This window comes from Rhamphochromis longiceps, linkage group LG16 (genome assembly GCF_057381845.1).
Source record: "Rhamphochromis longiceps isolate RC_006_pf linkage group LG16, R_longiceps_female_GT1.1, whole genome shotgun sequence".
Taxonomy (NCBI): domain Eukaryota; kingdom Metazoa; phylum Chordata; class Actinopteri; order Cichliformes; family Cichlidae; genus Rhamphochromis; species Rhamphochromis longiceps.
In genome coordinates, this window is record NC_140572.1 from 22,446,191 (window position 1) to 22,465,084 (window position 18,894).

The 18,894-nt window shown below is 41.3% G+C and overlaps 1 protein-coding gene across 5 annotated transcripts in view; it reads left to right on the forward strand.

Moving 5' to 3' along the window:
• The window catches only part of LOC146651096 (dedicator of cytokinesis protein 9), a 74,080-nt gene extending 55,502 nt beyond the window's left edge, over positions 1 to 18,578 (forward strand). For 2 of the 5 annotated variants that reach the window (XM_085383849.1, XM_085383851.1), the window contains exons 21-54: positions 15 to 133; positions 585 to 671; positions 783 to 872; positions 1,861 to 1,976; positions 2,342 to 2,411; positions 2,519 to 2,644; positions 2,730 to 2,801; positions 3,441 to 3,587; positions 3,684 to 3,767; positions 3,902 to 4,013; positions 4,274 to 4,321; positions 5,077 to 5,255; positions 5,358 to 5,474; positions 5,733 to 5,844; positions 5,931 to 6,064; positions 8,357 to 8,471; positions 8,595 to 8,661; positions 8,764 to 8,811; positions 9,493 to 9,629; positions 10,446 to 10,561; positions 10,676 to 10,813; positions 10,918 to 11,100; positions 11,226 to 11,339; positions 11,500 to 11,715; positions 11,988 to 12,045; positions 12,149 to 12,255; positions 12,532 to 12,654; positions 12,771 to 12,884; positions 14,040 to 14,186; positions 14,278 to 14,488; positions 15,102 to 15,292; positions 15,391 to 15,491; positions 15,834 to 15,972; positions 17,424 to 18,578. In XM_085383849.1, coding sequence (XP_085239975.1) covers positions 15 to 133; positions 585 to 671; positions 783 to 872; positions 1,861 to 1,976; positions 2,342 to 2,411; positions 2,519 to 2,644; positions 2,730 to 2,801; positions 3,441 to 3,587; positions 3,684 to 3,767; positions 3,902 to 4,013; positions 4,274 to 4,321; positions 5,077 to 5,255; positions 5,358 to 5,474; positions 5,733 to 5,844; positions 5,931 to 6,064; positions 8,357 to 8,471; positions 8,595 to 8,661; positions 8,764 to 8,811; positions 9,493 to 9,629; positions 10,446 to 10,561; positions 10,676 to 10,813; positions 10,918 to 11,100; positions 11,226 to 11,339; positions 11,500 to 11,715; positions 11,988 to 12,045; positions 12,149 to 12,255; positions 12,532 to 12,654; positions 12,771 to 12,884; positions 14,040 to 14,186; positions 14,278 to 14,488; positions 15,102 to 15,292; positions 15,391 to 15,491; positions 15,834 to 15,972; positions 17,424 to 17,549 — 4,064 coding nt within the window. In that variant the 3' untranslated portion in view covers positions 17,550 to 18,578. Of the gene's footprint in view, positions 1 to 14; positions 134 to 584; positions 672 to 782; positions 873 to 1,860; positions 1,977 to 2,341; positions 2,412 to 2,518; positions 2,645 to 2,729; positions 2,802 to 3,440; positions 3,588 to 3,683; positions 3,768 to 3,901; positions 4,014 to 4,273; positions 4,322 to 5,076; positions 5,256 to 5,357; positions 5,475 to 5,732; positions 5,845 to 5,930; positions 6,065 to 6,288; positions 6,454 to 8,356; positions 8,472 to 8,594; positions 8,662 to 8,763; positions 8,812 to 9,492; positions 9,630 to 10,445; positions 10,562 to 10,675; positions 10,814 to 10,917; positions 11,101 to 11,225; positions 11,340 to 11,499; positions 11,716 to 11,987; positions 12,046 to 12,148; positions 12,256 to 12,531; positions 12,655 to 12,770; positions 12,885 to 14,039; positions 14,187 to 14,277; positions 14,489 to 15,101; positions 15,293 to 15,390; positions 15,492 to 15,833; positions 15,973 to 17,423 lie in introns of all 5 variants that reach the window. The other 3 variants (XM_085383850.1, XM_085383852.1, XM_085383853.1) reach the window with 2 other exon arrangements.
• Positions 18,579 to 18,894: the final 316 nt, after the last annotated feature.

An 18,894-nucleotide genomic window follows, 5' to 3' on the forward strand; every position in this document is an offset into this window, starting at 1 on the left:
GTCTCTGCTCTCAGTTGGTTACGCCTGGCTCCCGTTGCTGAAGGACGGTCGGGTGATCATGAATGAGAGTCAGATCCCGGTTGCCGCCAACCTACCTGCCGGATACCTCAGCTGTCAGGAGGGTGCCAGCAAGGTGCAGTGCACTACTAGCCATGAAAGTGCTGATGAAAACCGATTGAGGTTATACATAGCACAAATATGAAACTGCTGAGTAGGATATGCTCTGTCCAGATTGCATGTCAGACAGTTGCTTAGTGCTGCTAACCCACTTAACAAACACCTTTTAGACACTGGATAGGAGTTCTCAAGTGTCCCTCTACGTATGTTCTCATTCACTTTATGATATGATTGTCCAGCTATATGGAGCTGAGAGAGCTCCATATAGCTGGAGAGAGAGCTGAGAGATCTTTTTAAAATATATTAAGCCACTTCTTCCCCAAAATCTCTAACAGAAGTTTGACTCAGTTCAGAACAGGTTGTGGTCTTGGGAGTTAGCTTTGAGAGACAGTAACTCACCCGTTGGTGGCATCCATGTCTATGGAGGTAGTGACAGAAACATGCTTTTTCTTTTTCTCATTTTACAGCATTTGGGCCCTGAAGTGAAATGGGTGGATGGAGGAAAACCGTTATTCAAAGTTTCCACCCACCTTGTGTCCACTGTCTACACTCAGGTTAGTTTTCCGCCCCTGTTTCGTCTGCACCCTACCAGTGTGTTATTTCTTTTGTGTTCTCGGTTTGTGCTCTTCATAGCAACAAAGGTTTTGTTTCGCTTTGTCTTTCAGGATCAGCATTTGCACAATTTTTTCCATTACTGTCAAACCATTGCATCAGGCGCCCAGGCGTCAGGAGGAGAGCTGGTCAAATACCTGAAGGTAAATCAGTCACTGCAAAATTTAAGGGTTCCAATTAACTAGAATTCATGAACCCTATTATTAACATTTAAAGCGCTAAATAGACAAGCCCCTGCTTATATATCAGAGCTACTGAGACAGTTTTTATTCAAACTGTGAAGCAGTTTGTAACTCTGTGTTTTGAAAAGTGCTATACAGGCAAAGTGGTTGTTATTATTCGGCATATACTCTTGTTGTTGTTGGAAGGAAATGCTTATTTTTGTTTGGTTGTAACGCAACAGTCACACTGGGCTGGTGCTGAATCACATGCAGATTAGTGATCTCTGTTTTTTTTGTGTGCGCGTGTGTTGTGGCTTGCCAATATCGCACCCTTCTGGACAGTTTGTGCACAGCTTGTTCCATTTCCCCGTTTATACAGAGTTTAACTGCAGAGGCTGGGCTGATACCAGTAAATCTGTCAGAGGTCTTCTCCTAGTTTGCATGATGTCTTTTCCATATTTTTCTGTGATACTGGCAGCTCAGTTATCGCCTTTTCCGTCGCTAACTGTCAGTCCACGGGAAAACTCGCTTTACTTTTCCCCTGGTGAACGTTGACACAGAGAGCCACGTTTGGTCCAGTGCATCTCTTGGGCTATAATATAAACAGAGCAGTGAACACAAACAATAGCCAGAGGGTCAAACGGCAGGTCAGCTGTGCCGACTGGCAACCCGCCAAATTACTTGGCAGGCTCGTGTTAGTTTCCTGTGCGCAGGCACCGATGCACCAGTATCTGCTCTCAGCCACGTTCAAGGCGCTGAAGCATACAGTGTGGATGATTAGCACAGTGTTATCCACACGTGTACTCCTGTTGTGAGTAGATTAGCTTTCCCTGAAGGTCTTCTCAATTAGCCTTTCATGCACATTTTAAACGTGTTTTTTTTAACATTTATTTCCCTCATTTTACACAAAAGGTTTGTGAACAAATCCTTTGTAAACATGTAAGCATCTGTGGTGATGCTTTAATCTCAGAGTCTGCATGCCATGGAGAGTCACGTGATGATCAAGTTCCTGCCCACCATCCTCAATCAGCTGTTCAGGGTGCTAACCAGTGCCACCCAGGAAGACGTGGCAGTCAACGTCACCAGGCAAGAATCCATGAAGTGCTTCATCTCTATAGAGCAAATTAAATTCCATGCAATTTACTGTTATTGAAATATCAGTCATATATCATTATATATGCTAAAAATATTGAAAGAAAGCAGCTCAGTTTGCCATCGGCTAGATATCGTGTTATGTGTGAGGGGTAGTCACATATAAGCTGTTGCTTCTGCCTGCACCCTTTTTGCCTGAAATATAACTGCTAAATTCCTTTTTTTTCCCTTTTGTCTTGCTGTGATCAGAGAGAAATGAATGAATTCATGAATGGAAGTTAATTTTCCAGTGTCGTGAGAGCAGAATCTTAGCGTAGAAACTGTTATCTCACTTGAGCTTTTGCCTTTCGTCCTGTTAGAGTCATGATTCACGTTGTGGCACAGTGCCACGAGGAAGGTTTGGAGCACTACCTTAGATCTTACGTGAAGGTAAATTTCACATGTCAGATCCATATTTCTGTTGTATTTGACCTTTACATAATTATATATAGTCACGTATGAATTGACATGTCTGTCTTTGCGTGTCTCTGATGCAGTATGTCTTCAAGACTGAGCCATACACATCCTCCACCACCCGAACGGTGCACGAGGAGTTGGCTAAAGCCATGACTGCAATCCTGAAGCCTTCCACTGACTTCCTCACAAGTAACAAGCTGCTCAAGGTAGCACATTTGTTCTTATTTAAAGGATTACACAGTCTTTAATTATAGCCGTCTGTTCTCTAACTGATAATTGTCCGTTGTGCAGTACTCCTGGTATTTCTTCGAAGCCTTAGTCAAATCCATGGCTCAGTACTTGATTGAGAGCTGTAAAGTAAAGGTAAGTTCGCCGCAGCATGTGCGCTTGACTCCGAGGTGTCCGCTAATGCCCGCTTTATTACACTTTAGGTTCTTCACAGTAGTTTGCAGCATGCCGGGTGTTGTGGACAGCCGGAGCACCACAGTGGAAGTTTTATGTATCCACAGTCTGTCCCACACTGCTGTGCAATTTAATTAGCGGCATTTGTTCGAACCCCATAGGCAACCACATCCCTGTGTTTAACATCCACCACTATGATGTCCTTAAAATGCTGCTTCTCATGTGTAGGACTGTCACAATCCATGGATTAAAGAAATCATTTTAAGCTTGAGCTGAAAAAAATAAGCTTACCGTTTCTGTTACATTTAACTATTTTATGCATCTGTAAATGTAAGCTTACTATTTTAACCATTTATCTGCTACATAGCTATTTTTACATTAGCTCTAATAGCAAATTATTTCTGTTTCAAGGATAAAACAAGGATGAATTCATATTTGAAGTTAAAGTCTGAGTATTTATTTACTGTTGAAGGATGTAAGATTGACTCAAATAAACCACAATTCCCACATTTTGAACCTTTGATCTTTTCATGGGAGTTCTTTGGGATGTTTCATGCTGAATAACAACATTTGTAACAACTTACCTGCTGTGCCCTCCAGCTGTCCAGGAACCAGCGCTTCTCTGCATCGTTCCATCACACTGTGGAGACCTTGGTCAACATGATCATGCCACACATCACGCAGAAATACAAGGACAACCTAGATGCTGCCCGGAATGCCAACCACAGCTTGGCAGTCTTCATCAAGGTCAGAAACCAGAGATACTTTATCACAGATGGCTTTCAAAGTGCTTTTCGTTTAGGTAAATGGTAACTAATATACTGTGCTCTCTTTATTTTGTAGCGTTGTTTCAACCTGATGGACAGAGGCTTTGTGTTCAAGCAGATCAACAACTATATCAACTGTTTTGTGCCTGGAGACCCAAAGGTGGGCTGACAAAACAACGTGCAACAGCCTTTATAGAAATAAATTGCACAACAACTTATTTATTCAACTTGAAGTCATAAAGCAAAGCCTTATTATCAGCCATAATTCTTAATTGAGGTTTATTCTCAATACAGACTCTGTTTGAGTTCAAGTTTGAGTTCCTGCGAGTCGTGTGCAACCACGAGCACTTCGTCCCTTTAAACCTGCCCATGCCGTTTGGAAAGGGACGGATTTTGAGATTTCAAGGTGAGAAAGTTGTGATAATGACTGCTAAAGTGTTTGCATATATAAAATGCTTTGCTGTGGAAGGGCAGCAGCGCAAAAGTAGTTCATGAACTTTTTTACAAAATAAAGCACTTGTACCCACAGAACATACTGCACACATACAATAAAATACAGCGTTTTTTGTTTTTTTTAAAATAAATAAATGCTCATGCAGTCGATTTCTTTTGCTTTAAAAAAATGTACACTGTACACTGTGTTTGTTTTGTGTTTTCCTCAATTAGCCTCATTACCTCCATGTAATACTGTGGAGTCATGTGACACTCCAGTAGGTAGGTGGAAGGTGTCGTGACTTCAATGCCGATCGTTTATTAGTTTCAAATTTCCTCTAAAATCTGAACCTGTCAGTTCTTTAAGCTTTCCTGTAAGCTGGTTCATCTGGGATTTCAGGTTATGATCTTGTCAGATTAGACTGTTTATTACTTGTCATCATCATCAGGTTTGGGGGATTTGGTGTGCTTGTAGTTTGTTTGTTTTTTGGGGGGGTTTCTATCTTGAACTGGTTTGGGGGTTTGTGGCTATACTGAGTAAACTATTTTCCATCGTTCCTGAGAAACCAGATATCTTTTTAATTCTTGTGTGCTTCAAATGCAGGTTTTAAAAAGATAAAAGCAAAAGGTTTCTGAATAAAGTCATGTGTTTGGGTTTTCTTTACGTGTCTAAAATGCTGCTGGAAACCTGCTGTTGTTCAGCCGCTAGCTTTAGTCGCGTTTCTCAGCGACGTTTGCTGATGTGGAAGTGCAGCTCAACCACAGTGTGAATCTGTCAAACATGAATGTTTGAGCTTTTCCCTTTGTTTTCTCCTCATTTTAGACTGTTTGATGATGTTTATAAGAATCATCTGCCTATAATGAGTTTTAAAGCTGGCTGCAGTAGCTATACTCTCTAAATGTTGATCATTTTTTTCTGATTACTGTCTCTGTGTCAAATTGGTAAGTGAGTTTTTTGGGTTTCTCCTTTCACACTCTTCATCTACTTCTCCTGTCGGTCAGTCCTAGTCTCCTTATCGTCCCATTTATCCTCACAGACCTCCAGCTGGATTACTCGCTGACGGATGACTTCTGTAAGAATCACTTCCTGGTTGGACTGCTGCTCAGGGAAGCCAGCGCAGCTCTGCAGGAGTTCAGGGAGATTCGTCAGATTGCCATCCAAGTGCTGAAGAGCCTCATGATGAAGCATGCATTTGACGATCGCTACACCTCAAAAGTAAGCAGTGTTTTCACACCCCTGTCCCTGTCTTTATGAGTGTGTTTGTGAGACGTGTGTGATATTGAGACATTTCTTTAAATTATTCATTTTGTTTTTCAGAGCCAGCAGGCCAGGTTAGTCACCCTGTACTTGCCCTTGTTTGGTCTGCTCCAAGAAAACGTCAACAGGCTAAATGTGAAGGAAGTGTCGCCGTTCACCGTCAACCACTGCACCAGTGTAAGGGAGCCACCTAGTGTGTTTTCTGAGTATTATGTATTTATCCATGTGCTGTGCCCATTTGATCCAAATTTTAATGCATGTAAAAATATCTCAATAATACTACAAAATAAATGTAACAAATAAATATAATATAATTGTGTGTGCTTTTGATCAGAGATTTTAGAGCTGTCCGTGTTGTTAACTTTCATTAAAAAAAAACACACACACAGTGTTTTATGTGGGTTTGATTCATTAAACTCTTTATTTGTCCTGCAGAATGGAAGAGACGATTCTCTCCATACCAACACTTTGATGACACCTCCGAGGTCGAGCACCTTTCTGGACACCGGCTTCCACAAAGATGTTTTTGGAGCCATCTCTGGCACCGGTAAATGATAAGACATTCCTTTTTTTCCCTTTCAGGTTACTTTATGTTTATTTTATGTAACATTTCACTCTTATTCCTTTTTACAGCTTCACCTCATGCGGCGTCCACCCCCAACATTAACTCTGTGCGCCACGCCGACTCTCGTGGATCGCTCATCAGCACTGATTCTGGGAACAGCCTGCCTGAGAGGAACAATGACAAGGGCAGTTCCCTTGACAAGGTATTTGACAGAATGAGCTTTGAGATTCCCGGAAAATGTTTATGTATATGTATTAGAAATCCAATTTAGCCTTTCTTTGACGCATGTGTCTAACATGCAATTCAAAATGGCACTTCAGGCACATCAGATGTCCCCTTATTATGGGAAAAACTGCCACATAAAGTCTCTCTTTGCTAACTTGTGCCATTAACTCCTCACCTTCACTGTATGGCTGGCCATGGCAGACGGAGAAGTTTCTACGGAGACACTCTGTCAATGTCCTGCAATTCTTTACGGAGACTGAGGAGTCCATGCTCTCCGTGCACTCCAAGCGTGCCACCATGGACTTCTCCCTGCTCACTGTCCCCAGTGTGCCAGAGAGGGCCCTGCAGTCCAGCAGTTCACTTCAAGTACAAAACACCTCCTTGCTCCACACAGTCCCTCCTAGGAGTGTCCCATCTGGGAATGATAGTGTGTGTGTGCGCAGGTGTGTGTGTTGATGCCCTAAACTCTAAGCCCTTACTTTGCCAGGAGATTGTCAGGCTTTGTCCTGTTTATTCTCTGTTGCTGTAAAGCAGACGTGTTTTACCTCAGGGCCTCACGAGCGTTTAGCGCTTTTCTTGTTCCAGATGGTGATAAGCATGCATGCTTTTGATTTCCTCTCATTCGTGCTGTGTGATTTCTTGTCTCTCTCTGATAAACAGCCTCAAACTAAATCTGAGAAGATTTAAACACAAAGGACTGGATTTTTGTTGTCGTGTTTCACCCAGTGTTGGAACTGCTTTTGTTTCTGGTGTGCAGCAGCTGCTTTATTTCCCTGCTGAGGGGGCAAGAAGACACACAACTATTAGCAACTCAAGAATAGCTCAAGCCCCAAAAGTGTACCAGACTTTGAAGTTCACATCAGCCTTTCCAACCTAATTTTAGCCTTAAAGTTCTCCAGTCTGCAAAACACCCTTTAAAAATCCAAAGCAACAGCATCATGCTTTCCATGAAGTCATCCCCAGCTAGTTTCATGGTCTAGACTAACTGCTGGCAAAGGAACGTGCTTGGTATATAGCCAACTTCTTGCTGCGGTAAAGCTGCTGCTCCGCTGCTTGGGTTTTGTTTTTTTTCCCTGCCGTGTGCCTCAGCTGGGGGAACAAATCCCTGCAACATCTGGATGAATCATTTCACTGCAGTGTAGTTCTCTGACCTTCTGAAAACCTCTTAAGTATTTGGACAATAATACAGTTTTTGTAGTTTTGCCTTTGTAAATCTCAAAAAGTGAGTTTGAAATGAAACAATCAAGATATGATTAGAGTGCAGGTTTCAGTTTCATTCAGAGGATTTAAGGAAAGTATTGCATTACTGTTTAGGAATAAGCAATTGGACAAGGTGAGGTCTATTTCCTCACTATTCCATGGCAAAGTAAGCAGATAAAAGACCTGGCGTGTTTAACTTGTATTTGGTAGCATGGCATTCCCTCACTGGAACGCTCAGTATTAGGTTTCATTCTCTGCCCAAAACTGATCATGCAGCACTTTACAGTGTAAAAGGACATTGACCCAAAGCATACTGGAAAACCAACCTTAAAGTCTATTATGGCAAAGAAATTGCATATTCTTCAGTGGCCATAACAATTTCAGCAGAGCATGCTTTTTTAGTTACCAAAGACAAAACTGAAGCAGCAACTGAAGGTGGTGATACGAGCCTGACAGAGCATCTCAAAGGAGGAAATACAGCATTTGGTGATTTCACAGGGTTCTAGACTAAAGACAATCACTGGATACCAAATATTTTGCAGTATTAGAAACATTTTTTTTTAGCTATTCTAGTTTGCTAAAGTAATGTTGAGCCTCTGAAATGGGGATTTATGTGTGCTGCAATTTCTAAACGGTTAATGCAATACTTTTGTTAAACCCCTTGAATTAAAGCTGAAAATCTGGACTTTAGTCACATCTTGATTGTTTAATTTAAAATCCACTGTTGTGGGGAAAGACTGGGGAATAGTATCATTATCCAAATGCTTAGAGCCCACATCACACGGTTGTTCCTACATAAAAAAAAGTTTTAAGCCAGAGCCAAACAAGAAAATCCTCAGCGTTATATTCAGTCGTTGTGCTATGCTTGTATTATTGATTGCTGTTTATCAAATGGTCAAAAATATCATGAAAATGCACTGATGCTATCAAATAAGGCGACAGATTTTATGGCATTGCTGTGGTAAGTCTCAAATAACCTGATTAGTTTTTCAAATCTTACTTGGAGCCAACACACTGGTAGGATTATGTATTTTTCTATCCATGCCTGATTGTCCCGTTTGTCCTGCAGAACCAACCTGCCTCGACCCTGGGAAGCCCGCTGTTGCGATGTGATAAACTGGACCAGGCAGAGATCAAGAGCCTCCTCATGTGTTTCTTACATGTGCTCAAAAGCATGTCTGAAGGTAAACTCTCATCTCTGCGACAGCTCCTGCTCTTCCAGCTTTACTTAATTGTTTACACTACGTTTAAAAAAAAAAAACAAACCCAAAAGAAGTCTCCACAGTGTCCATCTCTGTCTCTTTTAGATGCTCTGTTCACATACTGGAACAAGGCATCATCTTCTGACCTGATGGACTTCTTCACTTTAGTCGAGTAAGACATCTTATAGAGAATAACCAGCTATTACACGCATTGCAGAAAAACACATAGCAACTGAGTTTTTTTAATTTTTTATACCCACTTTCCATTTCTCAGAGTGTGCCTCCATCAGTTCAGATACATGGGAAAGAGATACATTGCAAGGTAATGTTGCTGTCACCCATACTTCTCAGCACTTGTTTATCATGAGAAGACAAATCAACGCAACTTTTAGGTTTTATGCAGTTTATGAGTATCCAGCTGTTTGTTGTCTGTAAGCCATCATGTTGCTTACTATTGAAGAGTCTGACTGTACTGTTATTTTAATTTGATTTGATCAGAGTACACGCACTGTACTTGAATCACAGTTGGGAACTCGCCGCGACTCCCAGAAGGCTTTATGTATTCACTCTGTCTAACCCCCCACCACTGTTTCTGTCTCTGTCCACTGAAACGCTGGCAAGTTTAACATAATGAAATAAAACCTGGCTCCTGCCCTCTCCTGCTTGGGTAAGCCTGAAGGTGAAACTGAGAGCAATTGCATGATAACTTCTCACCATTAAAAGAAAAAAAGTTGCAGTGCTGTGACACATCCGACGCTTTAAGTTCATCGCCTCTCGCATTCTTACATGCATGGCTTCAGCTTAAACCAATAAATGCTGTCAATACCACTTTGATTATTCTCAGCTTTAAACTGCATGGCAAACATGCACTCACAGCTTTACTTTCGCCTTTAAAATCTCATAAATTCAAATCGCTCCCAGGGCGTTCGAGTGTTAGTTGTAAAATCTATGTATTATTTACCGTAACCTGCAGCTTCATTAACTCATCCTGTTTCCTCATCAGGAACCAGGATGGGGCAGGACCTGTTGCACATGAGCGGAAGTCTCAGACTCTTCCTGTGTCCCGTAACAGGGCGGGAATGATGCATGCCCGCTTACAGCAGCTCAGCAGCCTGGATAACTCATACACATTTAACCACAGTAAGTGCCCCCCCCCCCTCCCCTCATACTGTACTTCTCATCAAACACTCTCCATCACAGGGCCCTCGTCCTCCTCATGCCTCTCTTTCAACATCAGCATCCTCTTCTTCTCCATCATACTACATCCCAGCAGGAAAAGCCTTTAGAAAACATGTGTGCATCAGTAAATTCAAAGAAACTGGGGAGGAAGCTGTGCAGCCGTCCACTGTTAGGCGGTGATCTTGTTAAATGGCATTATTTAATAATAAGTTTCTTTGTGTTTTCAGTGTAAGAAAGATTTCAAGTGTTCTTGGCATATCTGTAGACCATGGTAAGAATGTACCAGGATGTTAGGACGTTTGCTATACTGGCTATGTTGATTTGGTTGATTTAAGAGCATGCCTGTTTTAACAGAACATCAGCTTCCAAAACCTCCTCATCCCTTTACCAGCTCATCTTCTGCTCTCAACTCTACATTTTTACATTTCGCTTTGCGAAAGCAGTCCTCGTGAATTACGAAGGGTTTTATTCCAAAATTTCCAAAACGTTCCAAAAAAAGAATGTCAACATTTGAACTTCATGCAATCAAATAAAATCATCGCTGTAGTTTATAAAGAAAAAAATGCCTCGCCAGCTTGTGACAATTTTTCCATGAAATGCTTTCGTTTGTCAGATAATTTTGGCCTCAGTTTGGAATGAAACTCAAACTTTCATGCAGCGGCTTTGCCTCTAACGCTACGTTTTTGAGAGACATGACCATATATAACAAAGGAGAGGTTTTACATTGAGTGTACTGGTGGTGATTGAAAGAACTACAGCCTTTTCTTGTCTTTGTAGCCTACAGTCACTCAGATGCTGACGTGTTAAATCAGTCACTGCTGGAGACCAACATTGCCACTGAAGTCTGCCTGACCGTCCTGGACACACTCAGCATCTTCATCATGAGTTTTAAGGTACCAAACAAATTCACTGTATTTTGTGTATTTACTTAATTAACCTTGTTCTGCCCCATTATTGTGAAATAAGGGCTTATTTTTTAAATCCGATGATCCTCTCTTATGCCACAGACACAGTTGTGTGCTGATCACGGCCACAGTCCACTGATGAAGAAGGTGTTTGATGTCCACCTCTGCTTCCTGCGGATCAATCAGTCAGAAACGGCCCTCAAGCAGGTCTTCACTTCACTGCGCACCTTCATTTACAAGGTATGAAGGACTTACGCGCCTTATTTAATAATTTTTCTCCTTTTGTTAACCCATGAGAGGACCACGTAAGCCACTGACTGATTTTTGTCTTCTTGACCCCTTAGTTCCCGTGCACGTTTTTTGAAGGGCGTGCAGACATGTGTGCTGCTTTCTGCTATGAGATTTTGAAATGTTGCAACTCCAAGCTGAGCTCCATTCGCAGCGACGCAGCCCATCTGCTCTATTTTCTCATGAAGAGCAACTTTGACTACACTGGTCGCAAGTCCTTCGTCCGGACACATTTACAGGTGAGAGAGTTGTCGCCACAGTAAAACTTTAATATCTACCTGCCTTAAGCCAAATTTTCTGGGATTCTAGAGACCACAAGCATTTTCATTCCTCTTTTGAACTGTTGACCTTTCTTTTTCTTTAGGTTGTGATTGCTGTCAGTCAGCTGATAGCAGATGTCATTGGTATAGGAAGTACTCGCTTCCAGCAGTCTCTGTCAATAATCAACAACTGTGCTAACAGTGATAAAACTATCAAGGTGAGGAACACACGTGCAACAGGTTCATCCTGGTTCCACTTAAAGAGGCCATTTGAAAACTATGCCTGAGCTTAATGAATAAAATAAACCAGTTAGAATCAAGTTTTCCTAAAGGAAGCTAACGATGATTTAGCTCACATTAGTGCGTCATCTTCAACAGAACACAGCTTTCCCATCGGATGTGAAAGACCTGACTAAACGCATCAGAACAGTGTTGATGGCCACAGCGCAGATGAAGGAGCATGAGAGAGATCCAGAGATGCTGGTGGACCTGCAGTACAGTCTCGCAAAGTCTTATGCCAGCACACCTGAGCTGCGCAAGACCTGGCTTGACAGCATGGCCCGAATCCATGTGAAAAATGGAGACCTGTCTGAGGTTTGTGGTGAAAGTCTGTGTGGCTGAATGGTCCTGCTTTTGATTTCTGTGTCTGATGTTGGGCCCAACAATCTTAAACATCAGATAGAGACTGTATTTACTTTGTATCAAAGCACCAGTGCCAGTGTGGCGTGCAGCGAGGCCCACCATCAAGTGCTGCAAACTGCCCTGTTTACTATGTGCTGCTTTTTCGAGCGATACCAATTTGCAGCATAATCAGAGCTTTTATCTACCCACGCTTATCTGACCTGACTTGTTTTTGCCGTTTGCAGGCAGCCATGTGCTATGTTCACGTTGCAGCACTCGTGGCAGAATACCTGCGAAGAAAAGGTACTTCGGTATTCTGTGATGGAAATGTTTCTCCTGCTTATTAGATAGCAGCCCTGTTGATTTAAAAAAAGAATAATAATGCCTGATCTTTCGGTGTTTCCAGGCATGTTCAAGCAGGGCTGCTCGGCGTTTCGTGTTGTGACTCCAAACATCGACGAAGAAGCCGCAATGATGGAGGACGTCGGAATGCAAGACGTCCACTTTAATGAAGTACTTTGATCATTTGTGCTAAAAATGAAAAAATAAAATAAAATGAAATCGCATTTGCTGGAGGAAAGCAGATTTAGTCACATCAAAAGCTGTTACTATTTCTATTTTTCTTTTATAAGAAAGAATAAATCAAAGAAGGCAACTATTTTCTTTCAGTATGTCTTTAAAATTGGTGCATTTTAATTGTGATAAAATGAGCTGCTGACACGCTGTGAGCTGTGTTTCTTTTGCACTGTACACCAGCAGCTCTCCATCTCTGTTGTGCTCATCCCTCAGGACGTCTTAATGGAGCTTCTGGAGGAGTGCGCAGATGGGCTGTGGAAAGCGGAGCGTTACGAGCTCATCTCTGACATCTACAAGCTCATTATCCCCATTTATGAGAAGCGGAGGGACTTTGAGGTACAAACTCTATTTGTCGGGTGTTTTATCCCCCCCGCAACAGTTCTGTTCGATTCAGGCTAAGCGTGCAGCATAAGCATCTTTAAATCCTGATCAAGTTCACTGACTCTACACAGAAACTGGCTCACCTGTATGACACGCTGCATCGAGCGTACAGCAAGGTGACGGAGGTCATGCATACTGGGAAGAGGATGCTGGGCACGTACTTCAGAGTGGCTTTCTTTGGCCAGGTGAGTTCAACTAGCTTAGACTCATTCACACTTGATGTCTGAAGCACGGCAGCTGCTGAGGAGGTTAAGTTTTGTTTTGGGGGGTTTTTTCAGTTACGATTATTATGCTGACGAGCATGACCACGTGCTGTGGTGTTTTCAGACCTGCTCTAATACACCTCTCTGCTTCTTTTTAATCCTCTTCGAAGGCAGCGGTAAGTTATGCAGTAGACCCCGTGAGCCCTTGTGAGCGGCCTGAGTCTGTGTGTGACTTTGGTGTTGCTTCAATTCATTGCACTTCTCAGCCATAGTTTGTTGCTTCGAGCTACAGTAGCAGGCAGTCAGCGCTGCTGCTTCCGTTTGGGAGACTGTTTTGCATGGCACTCATTTACTCATCAAGTGTTTATGCTTTAGTTTGCTAAGTTTTAGTAATGACTGTTATTTTAAGGTTTATTAATTAATTTGTTGGGTGTGGTTGCTTCTATCTTTGAGATGTTTTTAGAAATCGATGCCATTAAATTTCTTCACAGTATAGGTTTCTGGTATAACAGTAATTTCATTTGTTTTTATGTGTATGTGCGTGTGTTGTCCACACCCCTGTAGCAGTACCAGTTTACTGACTCAGAGGCTGAGGTAAATCAATATGAAAGCCAACCTTTCAGTTGGAACTGTAGTGACGTTTTAGGCTGTGTTGTGCTCCTTTGCTAATGCAGTCAGTGCTGTTTCACGTGCATTGCTTATCTTCCAGCCCTTTAATTCCTCGTATTTTCCAGCTTTAGTGCTATCCTAATCTTTGCAGGAAACAGCTGAAGGGCTAATAAATCTCACTGGCATTCCCATTCCCATTTACATTCAAGACAAATAACTAACATGCACTGACTCTGTGAAATTCATGTACCTATGTCAGTCCTTTGACGTGTCTCACATCAACGACCTAAGACTGGCTTTTTTGTAGTTTTGGTCTCTGTTCTTAAATGTTTAATAGACGGTTGTGGATAGTTTGGAGTCGGCCAAATTCTCATATCTTTAAAAAAAATGTCTTGACTGAAATGACTCCCACTCACAACCCATGAATGGTTTGATGTGGTATTATCTATTAGATAAACGCTGCGTTTTCATTTAGTCTGACAATTTGAAAGTATCTTATATGGGTTTTTTCCTAATTTATTTTTTTAGGGCTTCTTTGAAGATGAAGATGGGAAGGAGTATATCTACAAAGAACCCAAATTCACGCCTCTTTCAGAGATTTCTCAGCGGCTCCTCAAGTTATACTCTGATAAGTTTGGTCAGGAGAATGTGAAGATGATTCAGGACTCTGGGCGGGTGAGACTTTTGTTAATTTATCGTTTATTTTTAGTTATTTAGTTATTTTGCGCAGGCTGATACAGTTTTAAAACTCATGCATTCTCTGCAGATCAACCCCAAGGACCTGGACTCAAAGTACGCATACATCCAAGTGACACATGTGACTCCATACCTGGAGGAGAAGGAGCTGGTCGACAGGAAAACGGACTTTGAAAAGAGCCACAACATCCGTCGATTTGTTTTCGAGATGCCTTTCACCATTTCGGGCAAAAAGCAAGGCGGTGTGGAGGAGCAGTGCAAACGCAGGACTATACTTACCAGTAAATACCCAGCTTATATTTATGTTGTAGTGGAACATGGATTCAGTCAAACAGCGCTGACTTTCAGTCTTCAGGTTGTGTCTTGTTAGATGTCTCTTGCCTGGATAAACATCAGTGTTTTCAAAATACAGTGATCTGATAAATACAGGATAAACCCATTATCAGACTTCAACTGCTCTTTCTGATTAAAGTCTACTTAATCTCTTTATATCCTAAATGTTAGATACTTTTTTCTCTCTCTAATTATTGGCTGCCTCCTCCTATTTTGGGGGGAGTGGGTTGTGGTTTTTTTGGGCAGCACAACAGAGCAAGTCTGCCTTGAACTGTTCATTACACACGTAATTTTTTCCATTTATTTTAGTCACTGTGGATGAATGAAGATCTTGATTAGATTTTGAACATGTCAGCTGTTTTTTTTCATGGACATTTCGTAATCCTAATCTGGTTTTATTCATTTATAGTGCAAAAGATTCAAAAGTTCAAGCACGTCATCTTATCTTTATTATGTGGCGGCTTTCACAGGCTGTACAGATCCTGAGCTGCAAAACTAAGAAAATCTGTCTACCGGTATTCGCTATTCACCACTAACCTCATTGTGTTTTCTCTCCTCCAGCCACTCATTGCTTTCCGTATGTAAAGAAACGGATCGCGGTGATGTATCAACACCATACTGATCTGAGCCCCATCGAGGTTGCCATCGACGAGATGAGCAAGAAGGTGGCTGAGATCAAACAGCTGTGCTCCTCCAGCGAGGTGGACATGATCCGTCTGCAGCTCAAACTGCAGGGCAGCATCAGCGTCCAGGTGCCTGCTTTTAAGTTCTGTGAAACGTAAAAGCAACACAATACAAACCTGACATACAATACTCACAAAAAAAAAAAATCTATCACATCCGCCCTCAGGTAAATGCAGGACCTCTTGCGTATGCCAGAGCTTTTCTCGATGATACATGTGCCAAGAAATATCCTGATAACAAGGTCAAACAGTTGAAAGAGGTCTTCAGGTGAGCTGTCGCTGACTTACGTGAGGGTGTGAGTACCACGTTTGCATATCTTTGTGGGGACCAACGGCCCTTATGGGGACACAGTTCCCGTCCCCAGAAGTTTGAAGGCATTTCTGAGGCTCAATGTGGTTTTAGTGTCAGGGTTACAATTAGGTTATGGTTAGGTTTAGGGTTAAGGTTAGACTTCATTTTTGATGGTTGGGGTTAGGGTAAGCAGCTAGGGCAAAGCATTATGTCAATTAGATGTCCTCACAAAGATATGAAAACATGACTGTGTGTGTTTCTGTGCAAAGATTGTTCAGATCTCCCTTTAGCACATTTTAACACTGTTTTTGCGATCAGGCATTTTGTGGATGCGTGTGGCCACGGTTTGGGCATTAATGAACGACTGATCAAAGAAGACCAGCAGGAGTACCACGATGAGATGAAGGCCAACTACAGAGAACTAGCCAGAGAGCTGTCCATCATCATGCACGAACAAGTAAGTACATTAGCTGTTGCTCAGCCCAAGTAATAGTGTAATTACATTGAGCGTTGCTAATGCTATACCTGTAATCTGACTCTGAATTAGGGTTTTGGCAGGTAGACAGTGTGTCATTTATTATATGATTGATTAAGTGATAATGGGCTCATTGATAACATCACTCTCTGTTCTCTCTTTGTGCTGACATGAGCAGATATGATGGTAATGAAAGACAAATACGTGTGCAATAAAGACCGTTAATTGTTGGTTCCGTCAGATGTCTGTGCAACTTAAGGATTGATGGTACAAAGTGGCTTGAGGTGGAATTGGTGTACACATTACATTTTAGACTATAAAACAGACTCAAACATTAATAAGTCCTTGTTCTCAATTCTAATTAGCCAAATGTTTCTTAATAATATCATTAGAATTTTTTAAGCTGGTAAAGCTAGAGGACCTTAAAAACACTAGATAGATTGAGACACAGTTATCTCATCAGGCCACTGACTTATCTTTACATCCCTGCAATAAATCTGAAATTAGCCACACATAAAATATTATTTTAGTCAGCTCACCAGGAAATTGCAAAAAGTGCCCTTTGCAAAGACTGAAGCCATTAACATTCAAGTATTTCAACTCTATTGCAGCAATTTCCAAAATCAAAACATAAAACATTCCTGTTCTAAATATACTTGTTCCAGCGTCTGGCTACACCAACAATCACATATTGGCTTTTTTTTTCCTGTTTTGGCTTGCCGAGTTATTGTCTTGCACGCATACACAGTATGTACCGTGTATATGCATGTACATATATGTGTGTACATTACATGTATTTGAGTGTGAATTAACAGTATGTTTGTGGATCAGATTCAGAATGTGTGTGCTATGTAACATCAATTTACATTATTTGTTTATGTACATACATACATACATGCACAAATTTTTCTTCTGCTTTCAGATTTTTTTGTGTGTGCGTGTTTTGTGGATTGATTGTTTTTACCTAGCTGTTTTTGGTTTCATGTATGTGTTAAGCTTCCTGATTAATACCTTTGCTTTAAATTAGCTTTATATGTCTTTATATGCTTGGTTAATATACAGCTACAGCAAGCTAGTTAGCTTAACCCGAGACAAAACCTCAAAAGGGAGGAAAAACTGTTTGCCTGGCTCTGTTCAAAGCCAACTAATAGCCTGACATGTTAATTAGTTAATTAGAAGTGCTAACTGACAGTTTTTGTTACTATTTAGACAGAAGTTGCTGTTTCCTCTTTTTTCGAGTCTGTTTGCCTAGCTAAGCTAGCTGTGTTCCATCTGTAGCGTCATATTTTTGCATATATACATGAGAGTAGTATCAGTGTCCTCATCAACTTTTAGCAAGAAAGCTAACTAGAGCAATGTTAAAATTAAGATTCACTTGCAGTAACTGTTTGCTAAGACTGTCTGTTCTTCCCTACACACTCTTTTCTTTCCAGATCATTCCAGTGGAGGATGGCATGAAAAGCGTTCTCCCAGACTCGCTTCACATCTTTAATGCCATCAGTGGCACACCAACCAGTGCCACCATCCAGGGCATTCCCAGCTCATCCTCTGTGGTTTGATGTCAGCCTGGGTGAAACTCAGAGCTGCCTAAGCCTGCCAACGCAGGCATGCCAGTGATGCCATATTATCACTCCAGAACTTAATCCTGCTTCTCAGCCTAGAGAGAAACTGATGGGAAAAACAGACAAGTCTCATTTTTCTATTTTCTGTCTGGCCACCGAAGACCAATATGAGCAAGGCACTGGACCTGTTTAACATGGATAAGGGAGCATGGTGGCTGTGTGATGGAGGTGGGGGGAAGACAAAGATGAGACTCTTTGCAGCAGAGATGACAGGACACGGACTTTGTTCCTCCTTTATGATGACGTGATGCTTGATAAGACATAACCTGTCTTGTCTTTACGTGTTTCTACCTGAAAAGACTGAGCAGTGTTTTCTTTAAAAACATTCCTGTTGGGATTTTTTTTAATATGCATGTCACTACATTACGCCTACACTCTCCCAACAGTCCATTTTTGTTTATTTTGATAATGTTTCACAATGTTTTTTATGGACAATATTTCACTTTTATAAGCGACTGTATTGATGTCTTGATTAATGGTATATGCTGCATACATCAGTGCTCCTCTCCCTGTACATGAAGGTATATTTCTAGAAAAATGCAATTTTGGAATAAGGGCCTGCTACGATGTAACATTAGCATTCAACCTTAAATCACTTTGATGTCTTAGAATGGGAGAGTTTTAAAGTATTTAAAGCCATTGCATACAAAAAGGTATATTCAAAGTTGTGTATTAATGTGTATATAAAACAAGGAGTGTGTGCAATATTTGCAAAGTATCATGCTGTGTGCGGCTCATACACTGTAAAGATTACGTTCACCTTCTTGCCAAAGTGATGAGGTGTTGGGAAAGGACGCCTACTGTGCAAGTAATATGAAAATTTTATCATTTTATGTTCCAGAAATTGTCTTTTATTTGGGCAGAAATGTTTTGTTTTTTTTAACTTTATTTAACACAAGTCACTGTTCTGCTGTAAACAAAGACGTTCCCTAATGCTTTTAAATAAAATACACTCATTTCTCTGCATTTGCATCCATAGGTCCTTATTTGTTTTACTTCATTTTGTGGTATTCTCGCACTTGGCTCACTTGTGAAATAAGTGGGAAATAAACCTTATTATTCTCAGAGATCATTGCTGACTCCCTAGCTCCCATATCTCATGTTCCCACCCATCATAAAAATAATACAGTCGGCAGTGTGAAAAGCTGATCAAGGGTTAATAAAAAGCAATATCACAGGAAACATTCCCACTCCCACTAGTGAACAGAGAAAGATAAATGATCTGCTCCCTGCAGGAAGCTTAAAGGGATTTTATGCTATAGCAGAAAGCAGGTGATAGCTT